Source organism: Pituophis catenifer, unplaced genomic scaffold (assembly GCF_029215685.1).
Source record: "Pituophis catenifer annectens isolate HBS135680 unplaced genomic scaffold, rPitCat1.0.hap2 SCAF_10, whole genome shotgun sequence".
NCBI classification, from domain to species: Eukaryota; Metazoa; Chordata; class Lepidosauria; order Squamata; family Colubridae; genus Pituophis; species Pituophis catenifer.
In genome coordinates, this window is record NW_027256890.1 from 18,890,863 (window position 1) to 18,913,428 (window position 22,566).

General features: G+C 49.0%; 1 protein-coding gene across 1 annotated transcript in view; it reads left to right on the forward strand.

Annotated features, from left to right (window-relative positions):
* DENND4B (DENN domain containing 4B) overlaps positions 1-19,387 on the forward strand; it is a 31,698-nt gene extending 12,311 nt beyond the window's left edge. Inside the window, exons 6-28 of the mRNA XM_070950801.1 lie at positions 320-561; positions 1,156-1,222; positions 2,254-2,312; positions 2,424-2,568; positions 3,303-3,478; positions 4,482-4,582; positions 5,325-5,540; positions 6,825-6,970; positions 8,039-8,178; positions 9,625-9,748; positions 10,638-10,844; positions 11,459-11,587; positions 11,738-11,897; positions 12,468-12,632; positions 12,717-13,150; positions 13,235-13,339; positions 13,435-13,613; positions 15,100-15,289; positions 16,459-16,704; positions 17,149-17,254; positions 17,519-17,684; positions 17,780-17,844; positions 18,269-19,387. Of these exons, the coding sequence (XP_070806902.1) occupies positions 320-561; positions 1,156-1,222; positions 2,254-2,312; positions 2,424-2,568; positions 3,303-3,478; positions 4,482-4,582; positions 5,325-5,540; positions 6,825-6,970; positions 8,039-8,178; positions 9,625-9,748; positions 10,638-10,844; positions 11,459-11,587; positions 11,738-11,897; positions 12,468-12,632; positions 12,717-13,150; positions 13,235-13,339; positions 13,435-13,613; positions 15,100-15,289; positions 16,459-16,704; positions 17,149-17,254; positions 17,519-17,684; positions 17,780-17,844; positions 18,269-18,414 (3,714 nt within the window). The 3' untranslated portion in view covers positions 18,415-19,387. The remainder of the gene's footprint in view (positions 1-319; positions 562-1,155; positions 1,223-2,253; positions 2,313-2,423; positions 2,569-3,302; positions 3,479-4,481; positions 4,583-5,324; positions 5,541-6,824; positions 6,971-8,038; positions 8,179-9,624; positions 9,749-10,637; positions 10,845-11,458; positions 11,588-11,737; positions 11,898-12,467; positions 12,633-12,716; positions 13,151-13,234; positions 13,340-13,434; positions 13,614-15,099; positions 15,290-16,458; positions 16,705-17,148; positions 17,255-17,518; positions 17,685-17,779; positions 17,845-18,268) is intronic.
* Positions 19,388-22,566: the final 3,179 nt, after the last annotated feature.

Genomic DNA, 22,566 nt, shown 5'->3' on the forward strand with positions numbered 1-22,566 from the left:
GGATCACCACAGCCCCGGGACACTGGCGACCGTCATAAATATGAACCGGTCGCCCAGGGTCTGGGTTTGGATCACATGACTGTACGGAGGCTGCGACGGTCGTAAAGTGTGAAAAAACGGTCGTTTTTTTCAGGCCTTTTGTAACTTTGGTCACTAAACGAACCCTTGTAAGACAAGGACTACCTGTATCTGAATATTTTTGGCTGTTTTAAAACGGAAGACCACCAAAAAATCTGCCTATATCTTCCTGGCACTCGTTCGAAGTGAGCTATGTCCGGAATAACCCAGGACCCTTCTCCGCTCTCTCCCCGTACTCCAGGTTTACGGGGCCGCCATGCAGTTTTACGAGTCCTTTCCCCGAGACCGCCTCACCGACCGGCAGTCCATGTCCCTCAACCTCCTCACCGTGGTTGACCGGCGCCCCATCACCAACAAGTCCATCCAGACCCGGAAGAGCATCTGCGTCTTGTCTCATTGGCCGTTCTTCGACGTCTTCCGCAAATTCCTCACCTTCCTTTACCGCTACAGCATCTCGGGACCCCACGTCCTGCCCCTCGAGGCGTAAGTGGGGAGAGGAGGGGGAGCCCGGAGAAGGGGGTCCTGAGGAAGCCCACGGACGGGGTTGGGGGAGGGGAGAAGTAGGAAGGAACAACCAGCCTTGCTTTTCCCGCTCGCGCTGCGGCTGCTGGCATTCTCCGGTAGACTGCTCCTGGCCGTGGAGGCTCCATTCCAAAGCTATTCAGCAGAAAACCGACATTCTCCGGGATAGAACCCCTCCCCCACCAGCTTCACGCAGTGGCCCAAATGTCATCCCTGGTCTTTGCAAGGGCCGGAGCAGCGGAAAACGGCCTGAAAAGGGCCCGAAAAACGGGCTATTTTTCAGGCGGTTTTTTGGGCTGTTTTCAGGCCGTTTTTGGCCCAGAAAAACGCCCAAAAACAGCCAGGCGCACTCCAGCTAGCTGATTCTCAGGTTTCCAGCTCTCCAGCGCGCGCACATGCACCCACATTCCAGTTTAGGCGCTCGGTACCAAAAAGGTTTGCCGTCGCTGGTCTCTCCCAACCGTTGACAAGCACAAGCTGAGATCGCTGGCGTTTACAAACTAGGCTTGTCTATTTTGAACCGTTATCTTCCTTTCCTTTCTGTTATTTTCTTAGGCATATTTCTCACTTCATGCACAACGTCCCTTTCCCGTCTCCGCAGAGACCTCGGATCTTGGTTCAGGTGAGAAGAAAGAATTTTGTTTTTTTGCTGGACCGTTTGTGGAGTCCAAACAATAATAATAATAATTGTTGTTGTTGTTATTACCACAGTCAACCAGATGTTTAGCCTGAATTTGGTGTTTGAAGCCATCTCTCCAGTTCTTCCCAAGGACAGGCAGATGTTTTTAATCTAACCTTCTTATTTAATAGCGTTAAATAAATAATAACATTAAAAGTTCTCGCGGCGCAGGATGTCAGCTGTTCCTAGCTGCCATTTGCAATTGACCGGTGCTGATTTTTTGTCAATGCCGATAATAATATTATTCTGGTTCCTGGCGCAGTCAGCCAAATGTTTAGACGGGATCTTGCATTCTAATCTTAACCTTTCAGCAAATGTTTTTAATTTCATAATCTTCAAAGGTCTCCTCGCAGGAGGTCAGCTGTTCCAAATAAAGCTGCCTTCCGCAATTGACTTGACAGGGAGATGCTGTATTCCCAATTTTCTGCCCCCATGAGTCCATCAGTGTTTATTTCTGTAAGAAAGGATTCCCGTTTGGCCCAAAGAAACCATTTGCGCCTCAGCGGTGAAACCCGGGTGCAAATTGGGGTGCAGGAAGAAACGTATTTTGCAGTTGTGCATTTGCACAAGATGTGTCTGTCAGACTGTGGTGCTATCTCAAAATTAAATGAATTTCCAAACTGCCAATCTTTGAGGAAATCTTTCTTTAATTGAGCTCAGCCACCGGATCATGACTCCGCACGGACAAGACTGACCTTTTGCCTCCCAATCCCTCCCTTTCCGATCCCCAAATCTCTGCTTCTCATTGGCTGTCTTCCAAGTCATTCTTCAGACTTCTTTTCCTCGTCATTTCCCAGGAATGTGCCCCCTCCCCTCATTTCCACGACAACCAGGCTTCAAAGGGATTTAGCAGGCAAAAGTCTCAGAGTTTATCTTTCGCTCTCCTCTGCTCCCTCTATGCCAGCGTTGCAACGCTGACAGTGTCATTGATCAGCTCCTCCGTCTTAAATCCTCCCTCTTTTTTTGCTCCTTAGATGTCGCCCTACGACAACTTGCTCCTGTGCCAACCTGTGTCGTCCCCATTACCTATCAGGTAAGGACAGCGGGATTCCGCCGTAAGGACAAGACGTAAGGACAAGACAATCGGAATCGCGTCCAAATTCTGCCAGCGGAAAATTCAAACTTTTCCCCCTTCTGTTTGCAGTGGGGCCAGCTTTCTCACCCTCCTGCAGACCCTGGGCCCCGAAAACGCCGTGGCCCTAATGGTGGCCGTGCTGACCGAACAGAAGCTCCTCATCCATTCGCTGCAGCCGGACGTCTTGACCAGCATCGGAGAAGCTTTGGTCTCGGTTAGTGTCCATTGCCCTAAAGCCGGAAGGCAGGGGAAGGGGAAGAAATGGGGGTCTGGGAACCTCGAGAATGCAGAGAAAAATTGGGGAGGGTCCCTGTTCAACTTTCCTTGGCTATGAGATGAATCCCCCCAAATTGTAAAGACCATGCTGGCTGGGGGATTCTGGGAGTTGAAGTCCACCCCTCTTAAAGCATGCTGACTGGGGGATTCTGGGAGTCGAAGTCCACCCCTCTTAAAGCATGCCGGCTGGGGAATTCTGGGAGTCGAAGTCCACCCCTCTTAAAGCATGCTGTCTGGGGGATTCTGGGAGTGGAAGTCCACCCCTCTTAAAGCATGCTGACTGGGGGATTCTGGGAGTCGAAGTCCACCCCTCTTAAACCATGCTGGCTGGGGAATTCTGGGAGGAAGTTCATTCATCTTAAAGCATGCTGGCTGGGGAATTCTGGGAGTCGAAGTCCATTCATCTTAAACCATGCTGGCTGGGGAATTCTGGGAGTCGAAGTCCACCCCTCTTAAAGCATATTTCCTAAGGAATCCTGAGAATTGAAGTCCACAAGTCTTAAAACTTCCTTCGACACCCCTGCTGTAAAATATTACATACTTACATACGCATTGTTGTTATGTTTTCGTGATGCCTTTTTAAAAAAAAAAAATATTCAGTGAACTCAAAAGTTGCTGGGTTGACAGAGCTTCAACACAACACACACAAACCAGTTGTGCTTCTTCCTGCAGATGATTTTCCCCTTGTGCTGGCAGTGCCCGTACATCCCCCTTTGCCCGCTCACCCTGGCCGACGTGCTGTGCGCCCCGGTGCCCTTCATCGTGGGGGTCCACTCTAGTTACTTCGACCTCTACGACCTTCCGCACGACGTCATGTGCGTGGACCTCGACACCAACACCATCTTCCAGTGAGTGTCCTCATCCTGCAGTCTCGGGGTGAACAGACCCCAGGGGTTTAGCGAGGCACATCCGGTTTTACGACCATTTGGACCGTGGTCGTTAAGCGAATCTGGCTGTCGTTAAGCGAATCCGACTTCCCCCGTTGACTTTGCTTGTGGGAAGTTGGCTGGGAGGGATGCAAAAGAGGATCACGTGACCCCGGGATGCTGTAACCGTCATAAATACGAAGCAATGGGCCAAGTGCTGCAACCGTCATAACTGCGAGGACTGGTCCATCAATCACTTTTTTTCAGCGCCGTTGTAACTTCGAAACAAATGGTTGTAAGCCGAGGAGTATCAATATTGGTGGAATAAGCTTGCATTGTCAGCTCTTTGAGGCAGGTTGAAAAATAGGATTATTATTATAATTATTGTAGCTTCCCTGAGGTCATGTAGTCAAAACTGACAACTCGGCCACTGGTTCATATTTATGACGCTTACAGTGTCCCGGGGACGGTCATGTGATCGTCTTGACGACCTCCTAACAAGCGAAGTCCCTGGGGAAGCCAGATTTCATTTAACAACTCAAACAACTGCAGTGATTCACTTAACAACTGGGGCCAGAAGTGTGGTACAATGGTTGCAAAAACTCACTGAACAAATGTCCCGCTTAACAACAGACATTTTGGACTCAATTGTGATCATAAATCAAGGGCTACCTGTATAGACTAGAACAAGAGACTTTTTGAAAACCTAAGTTTTTTTATTTTTCTATCTGATACGAAGGAAAATCAAGACGAGGCTGCATTGAGTTTCTTTCTCACCCTTCCTTCCGTCACGGGGCGTGCAGTATTTTTTTTTTTCCCCCAAAATTGCTCAGCATTCCTTGTTGCGTCTCCCTTTGAATCTCTAACCAGCGGGCAAGGAAGAGTCCCGGACAAGCGAGCGAGGGGAGTGGCGCGGTGATACTAGCGTTCCCGGGGACCCCAGCAGGAGGCACTAATCGTAGGGGCAGCTTTGTTGTGTGCGCAGGTGCGAAGAACGCAAGGTGTTGTCATCACGCGCTCTGCCACGGAAGCCGTGTAAAGTACTGCTGGCCTCGTTAAACTCCCAGTACCAACAACTGGATGAAAGTAAGTCATACGGGCACAGGGGCAATCTCTTCATATAAACCTCCAAAGATGTAGCACCTACAATTTCCAGTGGCGAGCTGTTCCACTGGTTAATTTTTCCTCACTGTTAGGAAGTTTCTCCTTAATTCCAGGTTGCTTCTCTCTTTGGTTAGTTTCCAATCGTCGTTTCTTCTCCTGCCTTTAAGAGCTTTGGAGAATAAATTGAGCCCCTCTTCTTTGGGGCAGCCCCCCAAATATTAGAAGGCTGCTATCACATCACCCCCCTACTCCTTCTTTACTCTAGACTGGCCAGACCCAATTCCTGCCACCGTTCTTCCTATGTTTTAATCTCCAGGCCTTTAATCCTCCTAGTTACCTCTTCTCTGCACTTTTTCCAAAGTCTCAACCTCTTTTTTTTTTTTTTTTTTTTGTCATGCGGGTACCAAAACTGGGCACAGTATTCCAGGTGTGATAACATAAAAGGTAGTAGAAGGAGATACTCAATTGCGACATAACGAAATTTTGCCGCGTTTCAGGAGTGCCCCAGATCCACGATTCATCATTTGGGGATTTGAAATAACGTAGATTTATGTTGCTATAGTACGTTCCACCTGGTAGTATCTGCCAGGGTTTTTCCGAGGCCCAACTCCACACTCTTTGCAAAATATTGCGCCAGGATTAAAAGTGGCCATTCTCTGGATCCGAGAATGTAAATTTGGCAGGTTTTGGCGTGCCCAAACGGTTTGGTCCTTCCTTTTTACAGTGTACAACCGTCCGGTAGAGGAGGCCTCCTTAGAATTCCTGCTGACCGACTACGATGTCATCTACGGACGCCGGAAACAGCTGGAACTGGACATCCGAGGGGCGTTCCTGCGATTCATGGCTTGTCTCCTCAAAGGTTATCGTGGCTACCTCCGTCCCATCACCCAGGCTCCCTCGGAGAAAACGCGAGATTCCAGCAGTCTGTTTTTCCTGCAGGGTAAGGCCTAACACATTTTGGGGTGATTTACACATTTTAGTAAGGTGGCTCAGTGGCTAAGACGCTGAGCTTGTCGATCGAAAAGGTCGGCAGTTCGGCGGTTCGAATCCCTAGTGCCGCGTAACCAGGTGAGCTCCTGTGACTTGTCCCAGCTTCTGCCAACCTAGCAGTTCGAAAGCAGGTAAAAAATGCAAGTAGAAAAATAGGGACCACCTTTGGTGGGAAGGGAACAGCGTTTTCCGTGCGCCTTTGGCGTTGAGTCATGCCGGCCACACGACCACGGAGATGTCTTCGGACAGCGCTGGCTCTTCGGCTTTGAAACAGAGATGAGCACCGCCCCCTAGAATCAGGAACAACTAGCACATATGTGCGACTGTGGACTGGATTTGGCCTACAGTGCATAAAGCTGGCCCACGATGCTGACTTGGAAATACCAAAGGACCGGCCCGCGATGCCTTTGGTACCCAAAATGGGGTGCGGAGGGGGGTACACACAGCCACCCCGCGTCCCGTTTTGGCCAGCAAAGTAATGCAGGAGGCGTCCATCCTGTCGTCCTCTTGACCCCCCCCCTCCTCGGGTTGGCCCGCGGAGGAGAACTACAATACTGATCCGGCCCTCGAAGAAATCCAGTTTGAAACCCCTGTTTTTAGAGCAAGGATCTTCGTCGGGGAGTAAGTCACAATAAAGAGGCGTTTGGTAAAACGGCGACTCGAGGAATGAAGATGCAAAAGAAGGAAGGGATAAGGGGAGGAAGGCTGAGGAGCGGAAGAAGTCTTAGTTAGCGATCCAGTCCACGTTGCATTGATGTCGAGAGAAATTCTGGCCTGACCTAAGTCTTTCCCCTTTTAAATGGAAATTTTAAATTTGGTTTTAAATTATTGGGGGGTTTTAAATTTGTTCGGCCAAATTATTTAATTCGTTTTAATCTATTTTAAATTTTGTATTTATATGTTTTATTCTATGGCTGTTCACCGCCCTGAGTCCTTCAGGAGTAGGGCGGTATACAAAATAAATAAATAAATAAATAAATAAATAAATAAATAAATAAATAAATAAATAAATAAATAAATAAATAATAAATTAATAAATTAATAAATTAATAAATTAATAAATTAAATAAATAATAATCGTGTCCGAGAAGGAATTCTTGCGCTCGTTTTCCTCATTCTGCCCCGCTCGTTTTCCTCTGCTGTCGTTGCTTCGTGTGAAACTCGAGGCGAGAATAATTACGAGAACCGTCGTAAAATTAAACCCTCGCTCGCTCACTCGCTCCCTCCCTTACAGGCTTCCTGAAGTCCCGCGATCGAGCCTACCACAAATTCTACGGACAGCTTTTACGCACGCAGCTCTTCACGCAGTTCATCGAAGAATGCTCTTTCGTCAGCGACCGCCATGCTTGCCTGGAGTTTTTCGATTCCTGCGTCGACAAGGTAGCTGAGAAAGGGGATCTGAATCTACAATTCCGTTGGGTTTTATTTGAACGACTGGCTTAATCTGGTCTTTACGGGGCTTGAACTTGGATGCACCCTGGAGGAAAAAGAGATGAGAGGTGACGCTTAACCACAAAATTATCCTCTCGTTGTCCTAAAAAACTGGAACCTCAGTTGCAAGGGCTAGTAAATAACCCATTGGTTGCTACTAAAAAGAAAGGAAAAGCAATTACGGCTAGTTCTCGACAATGGAGCCCCAAATTTCCATTGCTACGTGAGACATTTAAGTGAGTTTTGGCCCATTTTACGGCCTTTATAGCCACCGTTTTAAGGGAATCATTACAGGTGTTAAATTGGGAGTGGTGCAGTGGCCTAGAGGTGGAGCTCTCGCCTCAGAATCAGGCGGCTGTGAGTTCGATCCTAGGTAGAGGCTGATATTTCTCTCTCTGGGCACGTTGAAAATATATCTGCTGAATATAACTCCGCACTGGTGACAGGAAAGGCATCCGGCCAGTAAAACATTCAGCTCCATTCAGTTGCCCAGACTCCACCCTGCAAGGGATTATGGGATCGTTAAAAGATGATGATGATTATAACTGTTAAATTAATAACAAAGTTGTTAAGTGAATCCAGCTTCCCCGTTGACATGGCTCGTCAGAAAGTCGCAAAAGGGGAATGCGTGACACACACACCCCCCTGGGACATTGCAACCGTCATAAATATGAACCAAGCATCCGAATTTTGATCACACGACTGCCGGGATGCTGCCCCGGTCGCAAGAGTGACCGTTTTTCAGTGCCGTCGTAACTCAGAACAGTCACTAAACAGTTGTAAGTCGAGGACTGCCTGCAGAAATTAAAATTTGAGCGTTTCCTGCTTTGAAGGGTCCTCCCATAAATCCGCTAGCTTGGAAGGTTTTTTAATGCCGAGAGCCGAGTTTCTTACCTCTGCAAGGGCCACCTCTCCATCCTACGTGAGCAGGCAAAGATCTTGAGATGGTTCCCACACGGGACGGTTTGCTTAAATTTCATTTTTTTTCTTCTTCTTCTTCTTTTTTGTTGATTTCAGGTACAGGTGGATTTAGAGAAACCAGAGGAAGCCCCGTTGATAGAACTGGATGACACCCAAGGCAGTGAACATACTGTTTTTATTATGCCCCCCGAAGAACCCACCGGGCCCAACGGCTTGGAGCTGCCCCCGTGTTACAAGTGAGTGTCCCAGTCTGGTGGCCTTCAACAGGGAAGATACAGGTAGACCAACAGTTCGTTTAGTGACCGTTCGAAGTTAACTGTTGTGGCCTGTCGGCCGCCGACCCCTACAACAGCAGAAGAGGAGAGAAAAGAATAGAGAAAAGAAAAAGAAGAGAAGAGAATCAATATTGGAATGAAGAATAGAATAGAATAGAATAGGAGAGGAGAGGAGAGGAGAGGAGAGGAGAGGAGAGGAGAGGAGAGAAAAGAGAAGAGAAGAGAAAATAGAATAGAATACAAAATAGAATAGAATAGAATAATAGAACAGAATAGAATAGAGAAGAGAGGAGAGGAGAGGAGAAGAGAGAAAAGAAAAGAAGAGAAGAGAAAATAGAATAGAATACTAAATAGAATAGATTAGAGAATATAATAGAATAGAGAAGAGGAGAATACAAAATAGAATAGAGAATAGAATAATAGAATAGAGTAGAATAGAATAGAGAAGAGAAAATAGAATAAAATACAAAATAAAATAGAGAAGAGAAGAGAAAAGAGAAGAGAATATTGGAATGAAGAATAGAATAGAATACAAAATAGAAGAGAGAATAGAATAGAATGGAATGGAATGGAACGGAACGGAACGGAGGGGAGGGGAGGGGAGGGGAGGGGAGGAGAGGAGAAGAGAAAATAGAATAGAATACAAAATAGAATAGATTAGAGAATATAATAGAATAGAGGAGAATACAAAATAGAATAGAGAATAGAATAATAGAATAGAGTAGAATAGAATAGAGAAGAGAAGAGAAAATAGAATAAAATACAAAATAAAATAGAGAAGAGAAACGAGAAGAGAATATTGGAATGAAGAATAGAATAGAATACAAAATAGAAGAGAGAATAGAATAGAATGGAGAATAATAAGAATAGAATAGAATAGAATAGAATAGAATAGAATAGAATAGAATAGAATAGAATAGAATAGAATAGAATAGAATAGAATAGAATAGAATAGCTGGAAGGGACTTTGGAGGTCGTCTAGTCCAACCCCCTGCTCAGGTTTGGGCTCCATTGTCGTAAATTGAGGACGGGAAACAAAAGTTTCTCCTCCGATTGTGGTCGCAAGCCGAGGACTCCCTGCACTCAGAATTCCAGCCACTGAACGCATCCCAAACAAGCAAAGACCCCCATGAATCTCTCTGAATGTTTTGAGTAAAAATCTGGGGGTCCTCCTTCTGCTTTTTTCCCCCATTTCTTCCCCGACATGCCAGTTGGATGCCCATGCAAATTCTTTTTTTTTTTATTATTATTATTATTATTATTAAATATCTCCCAAAAGGGCAAAATCTCCATTACTCTTAAAACGCCATTAGCCTTAAAACAAATCTCCCTGCATCGCTCCTGCTACCCAAAACCACACATTCAGTTTGGGGGGGGGGTCTCTGTTTTTTTTTTTTTTAAATATAGATACGATGGCTTCCCGATGCTCCAGACCAAGCTGTTTCAACGGCCTCAGGACCAGCTCATGCCCTCCCTGTGCCAAGCCCGAACCAGCGCCCCCAGCAGCCCTGCCCCTCGCAGGACCCAACAGGTAAATATTGCCAGGTCTCTCTTACATTTTGCAATCCAAATTCCCATCTTGGGATTTCTTGGTGGTCTCCTGTCCACGTACAAGTCAGTCCTAGCTCTCCTGAGCTCCTCCGGTTCCAGCTGAGGTTGATTTTTTTTTAAAAAAACTTTATTTATACATTTATACAGTGCTTAATAAACTGTGTATTGTCTGGATCAATTTACTTATAAATTAATAATAATAATATATCATATCATATATTTTAAGAAGTTACTTGGTTGATACCTAGGACGCTGGCAGCAACCCGTATCAACCATCAGCACCAGTCAATGGTATTTGTGGCACATTTTTGAATGTCCAGTTGGCTGAGTTTCATGTTTAATGAATAAAAGAAATAATAATAGTAATTTAGTTATTTATTTATACATAGCGATAATCTATCGTCCATTTACTTGTACATAGTAGTGATTTTTCATGTTCTAATTTCTACCTCTGTTGTCTAACCATTGATAAAACAAACCCCATGGTAAAAAAAAAAATTCCGTCTGTTCCTTATCCTTCATCTTTAGTGTCAGCCGATCCATTTCTGCGCATTCTAATATTTTTTTAAAATTACATTTTCATCAGTAGGAGTTTCCTCATTTTCCCCAATACTGTGCAAATGCAAGACTCGCTGCTGTCATATTAAATATATATCTGTATTCCCTTTATTGTATTTTTCTGGTATTATGCCTAACAAGAATATTTCTTGCTTTAAAGTCTATTTATTGAAGCCGAGGTCGATTTTTATCACCGTCGATTTTTACTCACCGTTTTTTTAAACAAACAGTGATTTTTTTTTAATCACCGTTTGTTTAAAAAAAACAAAAAAAACAAAAACAAACTGACATTAAACCACCTTCCTTTGTAGGAAATTAAGGTGGCCCAGAAAGTCGCGCAGAAATATTCTTCCATGCCGGATATGTGGGCGAAATGCCTGCTTGGTCACTGCTACGCGCTCTGGTTTATCACGCTGCCCACCTACGTCCGAATGGCGACCTCAAAGGTACAGGCCCTGCATGTGGCATACGAGGTGCTGAAGCAGATGGAGACCAAAGAAGTCGTCTTGCCGGATGAGGTAGGAGCCCCGTTCTTCCACGGAACGGTCTTGAGGACTAGTAACTTGGGGAATTCTGAAATCCCCCCCCCAAAAAAACCTGGTAAACCGGGATTGGTCCAGCACAGAGAGAGTTTGAGTATATAGATTTATGCAACTGGGTTTGTTTATAGTAAATTATCTTACAGGGATCAATCGTTGATCTTAGAGTGGTGCGGTAGCTTAGAGGTGGATCTCTCGTCTCCCAATCAGGAGGCTGCGAGTTCGATCGCAACCCTCTGCCAGCGAAAACAGAGCTCGAGAGGGACCCTTCCGAGCTCCATTTTCGCTGGCAGAGGCAACACGTGCTGGTCCTTTGCTGTTTCCAGGGTGGCCCCACGGGCCAGATCTAAGCCAGATCCAGGCCTCAGGCCTTGATTTTGACACCACTGCTATAAACCGTCCTTGAAGTTTCACTTTCGCTTTCACTTTCTCATAAGTGATTCTGCATGAGGAAGGAAGGCACTGGGATACACACAACATGTGTGGTGACCCCAGGTGACCTGACACCTGGGCCTTAGCTAGGAATTCCTTCTGGGCTTAATTTAAACAGGGGGACATTGGCACCCACCTCTCCCTCCCTATCTCGTTCAAAGGTGTGCTACCGTATCCTGATGCAGCTCTGCGGCCAGTACGGGGAACCAATACTCTCCGTCCAGGTCATGCTGGAAATGAAACGGGCCGGGATCGTCCCCAACACCATTACCTACGGCTATTACAACAAGGTACTTCCACCCCTACCTCCTCGTTTCTCCTTTCTCCTGAGTTTAGCGTGGTTTTTGTAAGCAGCTGTGAGTTCCCTCCCCCGGCTGGCACCGGTGCCATACTACAAGTTAAACCCGGGTTTCCCGCCCCACTTTCCTCTTTCGCCGTAGGCCATTTTGGAGTGCAAGTGGCCGTCCAGTAGCCAAGGTGGCCGTCTTCGCTGGGCCAAACTTCGGAACGTCGTCCTGGGGGCCGCCCAGTTCCGGCAACCCTTGCGCCAGCGCCAACGCCAGCAGGAGGCAGAATCGCAGAGTCTCGGCGCTCCAGCAGGTACAGTTCTGAAAACAGGAAAGGCTCAATTTATACCCCATCCAGCACATAACCTCCCCAGCCAAAAGGTTTTAAGATGGGCAGACTATAACTACCAGAATTCCCCAGACAGCATGCTGATGGCATGAACTAATTTTATTTTATGGTAAGGCTACATTAACAGAACCTTTCACGTTTGACGGTACAAATCTCTTACTCTCTCTTTTATACCACCAAGAATCTAGAGACGGTTCTTTCTGTGTTTCTTTCTCCATCTGTTATACAGCTGGGGCTCAGCAGTCTCTTATCTGACTTTTTCTCTAGGTAGCATCTCTACACCATCTTCCAAGGCCATTTACTACATAGATAATTCTACTTTATTGTAAAGCTAGTTTACCAGAAACGTGCAGGTCTAAAAATACAAATCTCCCACCATCTCTTTTACAGCCTGAGAAATTCCTTTTCCACCCATTATGCAGCTGAGGGCTGTGCTGTCTCTTATCTAATTACAGTAACTTAACAGCAGCACAGATAAACACGACAAATCTCTCAAAGGGAGGGTGGGCTTCCTCTGCTTTTTTTTCCTGGCAGACAGCAAAGAGGCCAAACCCCCCAAATATCAGCCCCGCACTGGCCTTCAGCGGCAGACAACCTGGTCCGGGAGCAGCTTACGAGAAAATCTACAACCCGCTTCACTCGCAAAGAGTGGCAGCCTGAATTTTCCCAAGCAGGACATGCCAGCGGGCACAATCCTGGGTGAGTCTGAATTCAAGAGGGGGGGATTTCGTTATCCCAAAAGGTGTGGAAAATCAGGTTTCAATTTTAAAATCTTACTTGCAGCAGGGAAAATATTGGGCAGCCCCAAAACCGAAAGCAATAATACGCTATCGACACTTCCTCCCTGGCTGCGCGGTGCGCGGGACGGGCCCGGAAGCTCGGAGGGCAGCAGTCTTTCAGACATCAGCAGTTTCCTGACGGACGAGAGCGACAGGTTAACGCTGAGCAGCATGGAGACCGGACAAGAGGGAGCTACTCCAGGGCCAGTCCATGCTGCTGAAAACCGTCGCCTGGGGAGCACCCCTCGCCGGAGTCTGACCGCCAAACTTCAGCAGTTTCTATCCCCCATCAAACGACCTTCTCTGAAGCACGGTTCCAGCGGGGAGGTCTCCCATGGACGCAGCGGATCTGAGCACCGAGAACACCCCTCCCGCCAGAGTCCGCTGGAGGGACATTTGCTGCTCCCTCCGGAGCGTCCAAGATCCACAGCCTCGGAGGTCAGTATTCTTGTGCAGAACGAATCTTCCCAATTGTTTCTTGCGATCCTTTTTCTCGACTTAACCCACTCTTTCCTACCACAGAGTTCGGCCTCTCTGGGTAGCGAGTACGATCTTTCAGATACATCTGTGTGTAGTTTCAACCTCCGGAAATCCAGTGATCGGTTGTCGGAGCCTCCGGCAGTTGAGGTATCTTTCCCGCTCGATCTGCCGTGTGCCTATCCGGGAGTCCTTGTCTTGTTCTCACCGTTTTTCCTCACAAAACTCTTATCCTGTCCTTTCAGGTGTTTCTTTCCAGTTGTTCGCGATGCCAGGCTTGCAACTCGCTGGTGTACGACGAAGAGGTGATGGCTGGGTGGAGTTCGGACGACTCGAACCTGAACACCACTTGCCCCTTTTGCGGACGTCTCTTTGTGCCCTTCCTCAGTATCGAGATCCAAGATTTCCAGATGGTTTCCCTCAGGTCCGAGCTCCGATTATGCCTTATTTTGTTAACCTCTGGCATCTTGATCTTACTCCTGACAGTTTCCTGACTGCCCGAGCGCCAATGGACCATCTCATCATCTCGCTTAGAGCTGTGATGGGTTGTTAGGTTTTGTATATTGTGTGTGGCTTAACATACAAGTGTGGATATGAAGAATTAGAAGATGGGTTCATGCATTAACCAAGTTAAATTTGTCATGAGAAGAATAGAAGAGTAGAGTAGAGTAGAGTAGAGTAGAGTAGAGTAGAGTAGAGTAGAGTAGAGTAGAATAGAATAGAATAGAATAGAATAGAATAGAATAGAATAGAATAGAATAGAAATAGGAAGGAATGGAATGGAATGGAATGGAATGGAATGGAATAGGAATAGGAATAGGAATAATAGAATAGAATAGAATAGAATAGAATAGAATAGAATAGAATAATAGAATAGAATAGAATAGAATAGAATAGAATAGAATAGAATAGAATAGAATAGAATAGAATAGAATTCTTTATTGGCCAAACGTGATTGGACACACAAGGAATTTGTCTTGGCGCATATGCTCTCGGTGTACATAAAAGAAAAGATACATTCGTCAAGAATCATAAGGTACAACACTTAACGATAGTCATAGAGAAACAGTCAATATAAATCGTAAGGATACAAGCAACAAAATTACAGTCATACAGTCATAACTGGGAGGAGATGGGTGGTGGGAATGATGAGAAGATAAATAGTAGTGCAGACTTAGTGAATAGTTTGACAATGTTGAGGGAATTATTTGTTTAGCAGAGTGATGGCGTTTGGGAAAAAACTGTCCTTGTGTCTCATTGTTCTGGTGTGCAGTGCTCTATAGCGTCGTTTTGAGGGTAGGAGTTGAAACACTTTATGTCCAGGATGCGAGGGGTCTGTAGATATTTTCCCAGCCCTCTTTTTGACTCGTGCAGTATACAGGTCCTCCATGGAAGGCAGGTTGGTAGCCATTGTTTTTTCTGCAGTTCTAATGATCCTCCGAAGTCCGTGTCTGTCTTGTTGGGTTGCAGAACCAAACCAGACAGTTATGGAGGTGCAGATGACAGACTCAATCATTCCTCTGTAGAACTGTTATCAGCAGCTCCTTGGGCAGTTTGAGCTTCCTGAGTTGGCGCATAAAGAACATTCTTCGTTGGACGTTTTTGATGACGTTTTTGATGTTAGCTGTCCATTTTAAGTCTTGTGATACGGTAGAACCTAGAAATGTGAAGGTCTCTACTGTTGATACTGTGTTGACTAGTATTGTAAGAGGCGGTAGTATGGCAGGGTTTCTCCTAAAGTCCGCCACCATTTCTATGGGTTTTGAGTGTATTCAGTTCCAGATTGTTCTGGTCGCACCGCCAGGAAGACACATGTGCACGGGAAATGGTTTTTTTTTTACCCTCCCTGTAACTTGGCTCACTTGCTTGAGCCATCTGCACCGTGTTCAAAGCTGTTCATTCCCTTTTAGCAATGCTGATGTTTCTGACACAAGTTCAGTGTCCTCGGATTGGCACCGGGACAACGAAGCCCCCGTGCCAGGCGGACAGGGCCCGGTGCTCAGTGATCGGTCGCAATGCCTCCTGCTGGACGAGGCAGAACCGGATCCGCAGCGGAAATCCAGGAACGGGTCTCTATGCAACGGCTTCAGCGAATCCCCGGTACGGACTTCTACGTCCTCGCTCGGAACCAACAAAGATGCAAAATGGGGTTTCAGGGGCTCATTTCTGAAGGGAAGGTAGCAAATTTGTCGTAAAACAGCGCAGTTTCTAACAAGTAGGTGCCTATCCCGGCCGTCCTATTCAGCATTAAGTTTCTAGTCCTCATGAAGTGTGTGTGTGGGGGGGTTGTCTTCCCCAGGGCATGCAGTGAGATTGTAGCCTGGGGTGTGTTATTTTTGAGCCTCGGGGGAGATGAGGAAAACGGAGGGTGAGGAAGAGAAGAGGAATAGAAGCTCATTTAACTCATTCAGCGACGGTTCGAACTTACGACGGCGCTGAATGAATGGGAGCTACAGCTGTTGTGATGTCTTACAGTCACGTGACTCTCTGCAGCCTTTCCTGCCAGCTTCCCACAAGCCAAATCAATGGGGAAGTCTGTAGGACAGCGATGGCTAACCTTTTTGCTGTCGCGTGCTGAGAGCGGGGGCGGGGGGCGCCCCACACCCATAATTCAATGCGCCCCGCCCCCCACGCATGCACACGTGAACCCCCCCCCCACGCTCCCCACGCTTTTGGGCACGCAGTGGCCCGGTGGCCCCAGTAAGCCCGTTTTTTTCGCCCTCCCCAGGCTCCAGGGCCTTTCTTGGAGCCTGGGGAGGGCGAACACTGCCTCCCCACCACCTCCCCGGAGGCCCTCTGGAGGCTGGAAACGGCCCGTTTTCCGACTTCCAGTGGGAACAGAAGGCCCGAAAATCAGGTGGCTGGGGCACTCTTGCGCGCTGGAGCTAAGATAGGGCAACACCCACCTTTATGGCTCCGCGTGCCACAGGTGGGCCATCGTGGCGGTAGGAAGTCAAAGATTGCAGTCGCAGGAGGTCCTCACTTAAATGACCTCTGCCGTCCTTGTTTAAAGACAACTGGGACTTCCTGAACTGCCGTTGTTAAATAAAACACGGTCAGTGTTTTATTGATCTGTGACCATGTGGGTTTAACAGTGGGAGTTTCTGGCCCCACAAGTAGCGTCGTTAAATGAAGATTATGAAAAAGAATCAGAATTAGAATGCCACATAACTCGATCCTTCTTTCCAGAGTCTGAGACTACAACTCCCATGTTCCTGGGGATTGGCTGGGGCTGATGGGGAATTAGAACCCCTCCTTTTTTCTTCCAGCTGCCTCAGGGTCCTGCCGCCCATGTGGAACAGCTGGCGTTCGCCTACCTCAGCCCCCTGGTCCTGCGCAAGGAGCTGGAGACCCTCCTGGAGAACGAGGGAGCCGTCTTCTTATCTCAGCCCGAGCTGGTGGACAACCATCCCATCATCTACTGGAACCTGGTGTGGTATTTCCAGCGGTTGGGCCTCTGCAGCGGCCTGCCTCAGCTGCTCCTGGCTTCCAAGCACGTCCAGACGGCCTCCCAGGTAACAACATCCCTCCTACGCACAACGACCCTGCGAGGGAGGCGAGGTTGAGGAGGAATCTCAAGAACATCCCAGAAGAAAAGAGAATTGGGATGTAGGTCCATCTCGGGGGGGATTTTTGAAGAAACGCCAACTCTTTTTTGAGTATGGCTTTTTTTGCGGGAGCCAAGGGGCTGGACTGGATGACCTTGAGGGATCCCTTCCCACACACTTCTCCTCGAAACAGAACCAGCATCCCAAGGAGAAATCCTTAACCAGAATCCAGTGGATTTCAAACCTTCAACCAGTGTTTCTCCAGCTTGGGAACTTTTAAGGCAGGTGGATTTCAACTCCCAGAATTCCCCGGTAGGCTGGGGAATTCTGGGAATTGAAGTCTATCTACCTGCCCTTAAAAGTTCCCAAGGTTGAGAAACTCAACCGTTCTGCTTCCTTTTCGTTTCCCAGGCACCGGCTCCGGAGGGCCCTTTCGTCAACGTACGTTTGCTCTGGGACGTACTGAGTTCCAATCCCGACAGCTTTCCTCCTCTCTACATTCTCTGGAGGCTGCACGGTACGTGCGAGACCAGTCAGGGTCCTTTCGGATAGTGATGGATTTATTGGACTCTTCTCTGGTCAACCTCCATGGACCCTCCTGGGATGGAAAACGTCCCTCGGTGGTCGCTAAAATGGTGTGAATGATTTGCGGAGATCTTGATGGGTTTGGCTGGCTGTAATAGACAGAAATGGGCATCGGTACTGTCCATTCCTTGGACAATTGCATGTGTGAACGGAGGGGGCATTCCGGATTCTTATGCCAATCTTCTTCATTTCCCAGGTCAGATTCCCACAAGGCTGCAAAATTGGCGCAAGCATAACCACCCGTTCTCGCTCTCCTTCCTGGAAGCGGTCATTAATTATCTTGGCCTGGGCGAGGTCCACAAAGCCATTGTCCTCTTTGTAGAAAAGGTGTCAGGCTATGCCAACTCCGGGCTGTTGCAGAGGTAGGCTTTCTTCTCTCGTCCCTAGGTCCAGCCCCTTCCCCAAAAACATCTCTGCCAATGTTGGACAATGGCTCCGTCTTTTCTCTTTGTTTCAGGAGTGTTTATCGTGAATTTTTGTTCCTGAAAATAGCCGCACTGGGCAGGGACCGTGTGGACATTGGTAAGAAGTTCGAGGGAGGTCGCAAAAGGGGGGCAATCGCGTAAACCCCGGGGACTGTCACAAATACGAATCCGTTTGCCAAGTGTCCGAAAAACGGCTGTCAATCACTTTTTTCAGGGCCATTGTAACTTTGAATCGGGTGAAATGCTACCAGTTCGGACTGGTTCGTCCGAACCGGTAGTAATAAAAGCTACCGGTTCAGGTAAACCGGTAGTAAAAATAAAATGCTACCAGTTCGGGCGAATCGGTATTTCTGACAATCAGCTGTGCTGCGCAATTTATATTCGCTAGAAAGCAGGAAATCCTGCGTTTGGCATGCGCGCGCCAAGGAAACCAGTATCAGACTTCAGAGTGTTTCACCCCTGCTTTGAACCGTCACTAAATGAAACGTCTCACCCCCTCCCCCTTTTCTCTCTCTCCGCAGCCGAATTTGACAAGAAGTACAAATCGGCGTTTTCGAAGCTGGCCAGCAGCATGGGGAAGGAGCCCCTCAGGCAGCAGAGGGCCCAGCCTCTTACCACCAAGGCCATCGATTGCCGGAAGAGTTTTGGGGCCAACCTGGAATGCTAGCGGGAGGGGGGGTCCGGTTCCCCCCCCCCCAATCCATTCATCTCTCCTTTTGCTGCTGCTGCTACCTGGGACAAAAAAACAAAACAAGGATGAAACTGGAGCTGATACCAAATTTGGGGAGGGGGCACAGCTAAGCTCCCTAGGCTGTTTCCAGCATCCCCGGGCCCTTTGGGTGGGGGGGGCTGCAGGGAGTCCCAGGACAAAGATGGGGGACTCTTCCATTCGACCCATGTTGCTCTCTCCTTCCGAAGAAATTGAGAGGAGGAGGATTCCCGGCCCAGCTCTGCACTTTGCACATGCCTAGGGGCTCAGACTCCCCCCACACACAGACATATAGACACCCCAAATCTTTTTCTCCCGCCCCCTCCTCAAATCTGGGTCTCCGCCCCCTGCAAATGTCTATTTTTGTGCGCAGTGTCCGTTGCAGAATTGGGGTGGGTGGGCACAGTTATGCCCCGCCCACCCCACGAAGGACAACGCCCCTCGGTTCACCCTGCCCATTCCTTTCTCTTCCACCTCTCCCAATTCATTAGGGGGAGGGGTTTAATTGGGGGGGGTGCTGCCCCGCCCGAAGTGGTCTCGCTTTGTGTTTTTGTTTTTAGTATTATTTTTACCGTCAGTGTTACAAGAAAAGGGGGGGGGCAAAGAAACATAAAACGGAAAAGAAGCTATTTTGTACATTTATTTATTAAAGAGCCCCTCCCTCTGTTTCCCCTGTCCTTCCCCCTTTGTGGCACGTGCTTTAACTGTAAGGGCGCCCCGTCGCAGAAAGTGAGGGCGCGCCATCTTTCTGTTCGTATAAAGGGTCTTGGGACCCCCCCCGTGAGGGGTTTTCTCTGCCCCCCCCCCACCTCAGGGCTCAGTCCGAGCAATATGGACCCCAGCCCCTCGTTGCCGTGTTTCTGTTAGCTGTTTGAAATGAGGTTTTTTTGTTTCTTTGTTTTCCAATGTTCCCTTCATCCTGTAAATAAAAAAAAGGCCTCTGTATTTTCCTTCCGGCGTCTTGTCTCCCGTTTCATGATGGAAAGAGGGTTTCTGAGAACGTGCGGAAGGCCTGGACTGAGGCTTGCGGGGGGCGGGGGTTCAGTTCCCAGCTTTTATCATCATCCTCTTTTAACGACCCCTATAATCCTGTGTTCCTGGGTGGAATCTGGGCAGCTGAATGGAGATGACTGTTTACTGGCCGGATACCTTTCTTGTCGCCAGTGTGGAGTTTTGTTCAGCAGATATATTCCCAATGTGCCCAGAGAGAGAACTATCTGCCTCTCCCTAGGATCGAACTCACAGCCTCCTGGATTGGGAGACGAGAGCTTCACCTCTAAGCTACCGCATCACTACCATTCTCAGCTTTATGCTGGAGCATAAAGTGGATTCACACCGGATTTGGGCGATAAAGAGGACAATGCTGGAAGAATCCGAGAGGGCTTTGGAGGTCGTACGGAGTCCAGCAGCTCGGTGCAAGAGGGGAATCGGGCGTCCAAATTTTTCCACAGCATTTCCATCGCTAAGCAAGGCAGTTTTTCAGTGAGTGGCACTCCAATCTATGTCCTCTTTTTTTTTTTTCCGAGGTTGTTAAGCGGATCATGTAGACGTTAAATCAATCTGGCTTCCCTCCATTGTGGGAAGCCAGCTGAGGTCACCGACAGCAACCTGAGGATGAATGCATGCAGGTTTCCAAGCACCCAATTTTTGATCATGTGATACCACGGGGATGCTGCAACCGTCATAAGTGTGAGGAGTGGCCACAAGTCGCATCTTCAATGCAGGGAAGGAAACCCATCGATGGCCGCTTCTTTGGCAGTTTCTGCTGCACAAACCATGGTTTATGTAAGCCAACATGGTTCCTAGCCAATGGGAGGTTTCCAGATTTGCAGAAACCCAGCCAAATGATGGTTTACTCAATTAACCATGATAGATCAAACCATGGTTTCTCCTGAGATGGTCCCAGGGGGGGGTCGTAGATGCAAGCCACGTTTGGCTCTCGCTTTAAGCAAGCCATGGTCTGTCCGTTGCCAACCTGAGCCATGCAAAGGCAGCTTAGGACTTGTGCAACACAAACCACGATGCATTTGGGGGGGTTCAATTATTGCACATTTTAATTAAGAGGGATTATTTTTTTTTCCCCTATTGAAAGCAAGGCAAGCCTACGGTGGCCGCCGAGGGCCGGAATAAAAAAAAAAAACGCCCCGGGGAGCCTCCAGACGCCTCTCCCCCTCCCGCCGACACATCTTCCATGAGGCCGAGTACCCGGATGTGGCGGCTTAATATTAAAAAAAAAAAAGGAGGGGGAGCGCTCCACGGAGGGAAGCTGCGCCGCCGCTGGTTGGCCTCGCCCGACGCCAGTCACCCGCTGTCTTGAGCCAATGGCAGCCCTCCCCCGGCCCCCCGCGCGCCTCCCTCGCCGCCCCATTGGCCGCTCGGCACGTCGCTCCCGCGCGGCGCCCAACCGCCGTCGTCGCTGGCGTCCCGGAAGGCGGGCCGCGGCCGGCGGGGCCCGCCGCCCAATCAAACGCATTGTTTGTGGTGGGTGCCGGCTCCGGCGGCGGCGGCGGAGGTGTCGGTGTCGCTGCTGGTGGCGCCGCGTCTGCTGTCCGCCGCCCGGCCTCCCGCTCCGCGCCCTCCCGCCGCCGCCGCCGCCTCTGCCGCCGCCGCCGCCCTCCCGCTCGGCCTGAGGGAGCCGCCGACGCCGCCAGGTGAGTGGAACCCGGAGGGGGCGGGGCCGGCGCTTGATTGACAGGTCGGCGGCCTATGGGGATCCCCGCTGGCCCCGGAGGGGGGGGGGCGTCTCCAGACCTGTCAATCAAAACTTGGGGGGGGGCTAAATTAAGGGGTGCATTTCCATCCTTCCCCCTCCTCTCCAGGGAGACCCCTCTGCTTTTTTGGGGGGGGCGGCACGTGGGGGCGGGGGTCCCTTTATGGGGGGGTTGGGAAGCAGCCCCCTCCCCATAGAAACTGACATGGGGTTTTCCAATGGCCATTCGACATCCTTGCCCCCCCCCTCGTTTGTCTGCGCCCCCTCCCCACTTTTAAGAAAGGCCCCTTTGGCTTTTGGGTGGAGGGGGGGAATGAGTGGGGGTCTTTCCCCCCCCTCTTGCTTTTGGTGGTGGGGGGTCTTTGTTGCCAGATGTGGGGTGGGGGGGGAGAAGTCTTGGGGGCTGCTGATCTTGAATTGGGTGGGGGGGTTTCAAGAGGAGGAAAAAAAGGGGGGGCAGCCTCTGGTTTTGGGGTTGGGGGGCGTCTGTGGGCCAGGCATATGGGTCTGGGGTCGTGTTTCTTTCTCTTTTTTTTTTTAAGATATGCATCCATTCATTCATTCATTCTTCGCTTGCTTCATTCCTGCCATTTCTGCCTTCCTGCTTGCAAAGTCTTTGCATTGGGGGGGGGGACGAGAGGCCAATGAAACCTGGGTCGGGGTGGGGGGGTCTTCAGCCGTCTGGAGTTTAGGGGGTGCCCCTGTGAAGCCTCTCGGGGTGTCAAGGGACTTGGAGGGCGAAGCTGGTGGTTGCTATCTCTTAAATCAAAAGGTTTGGGGGTGGGGGGGTGGCTTTTCCTGGGCGCCTTGCCCAGGGTGGAGGCGGCATCCTTGGCAGGGCCTCTAAATGGGAGGGGGGTGATCGTGTTTAGGCAGGGAAATTTGGAGGGAGGGGTATCTCAGCCTTTAGGACCCCCCTCCCTGTAAAAGATTTAACTGAGCCCCCCACCTCCTTCCAATTGCTGGCAAGCAAATATTGCGGGTGGGGGATCATTCTATTTGGGGGGGGGAGGTTATCAAAAGGCTTGATATATATATATATATATATTTCCCTTGTTGTTCTTTAGAAAAGGGGAGGGGGCTGTGATGATTCCCCCCCCCCCAGGCTCAGTTTGGAAAGAAGTCGTGGGTGCCAGAGGGGTCCAAAATCAATTCTGTAGAGCTGAGAGGCAGTGGATTGTATGGAGGATCTTTTTTTGCGGGGTGGGGGGTATCTCAGATCAAAGGGGTGGGGGGAGAGACCTGTCTGAAACGGAGAAGAAAACTAGGCCTCGTAGGGCAGAAAGTCCTTTCCCCCCAAAGGGGTCACAGTGCCAGCCTGGACCAAAGGGGGCTGCCTTGGCAGAGATAGGAACAGCCTCTTGACAGCTGTGCCAGAAGTCAGAAGAGGTATGGGGGTA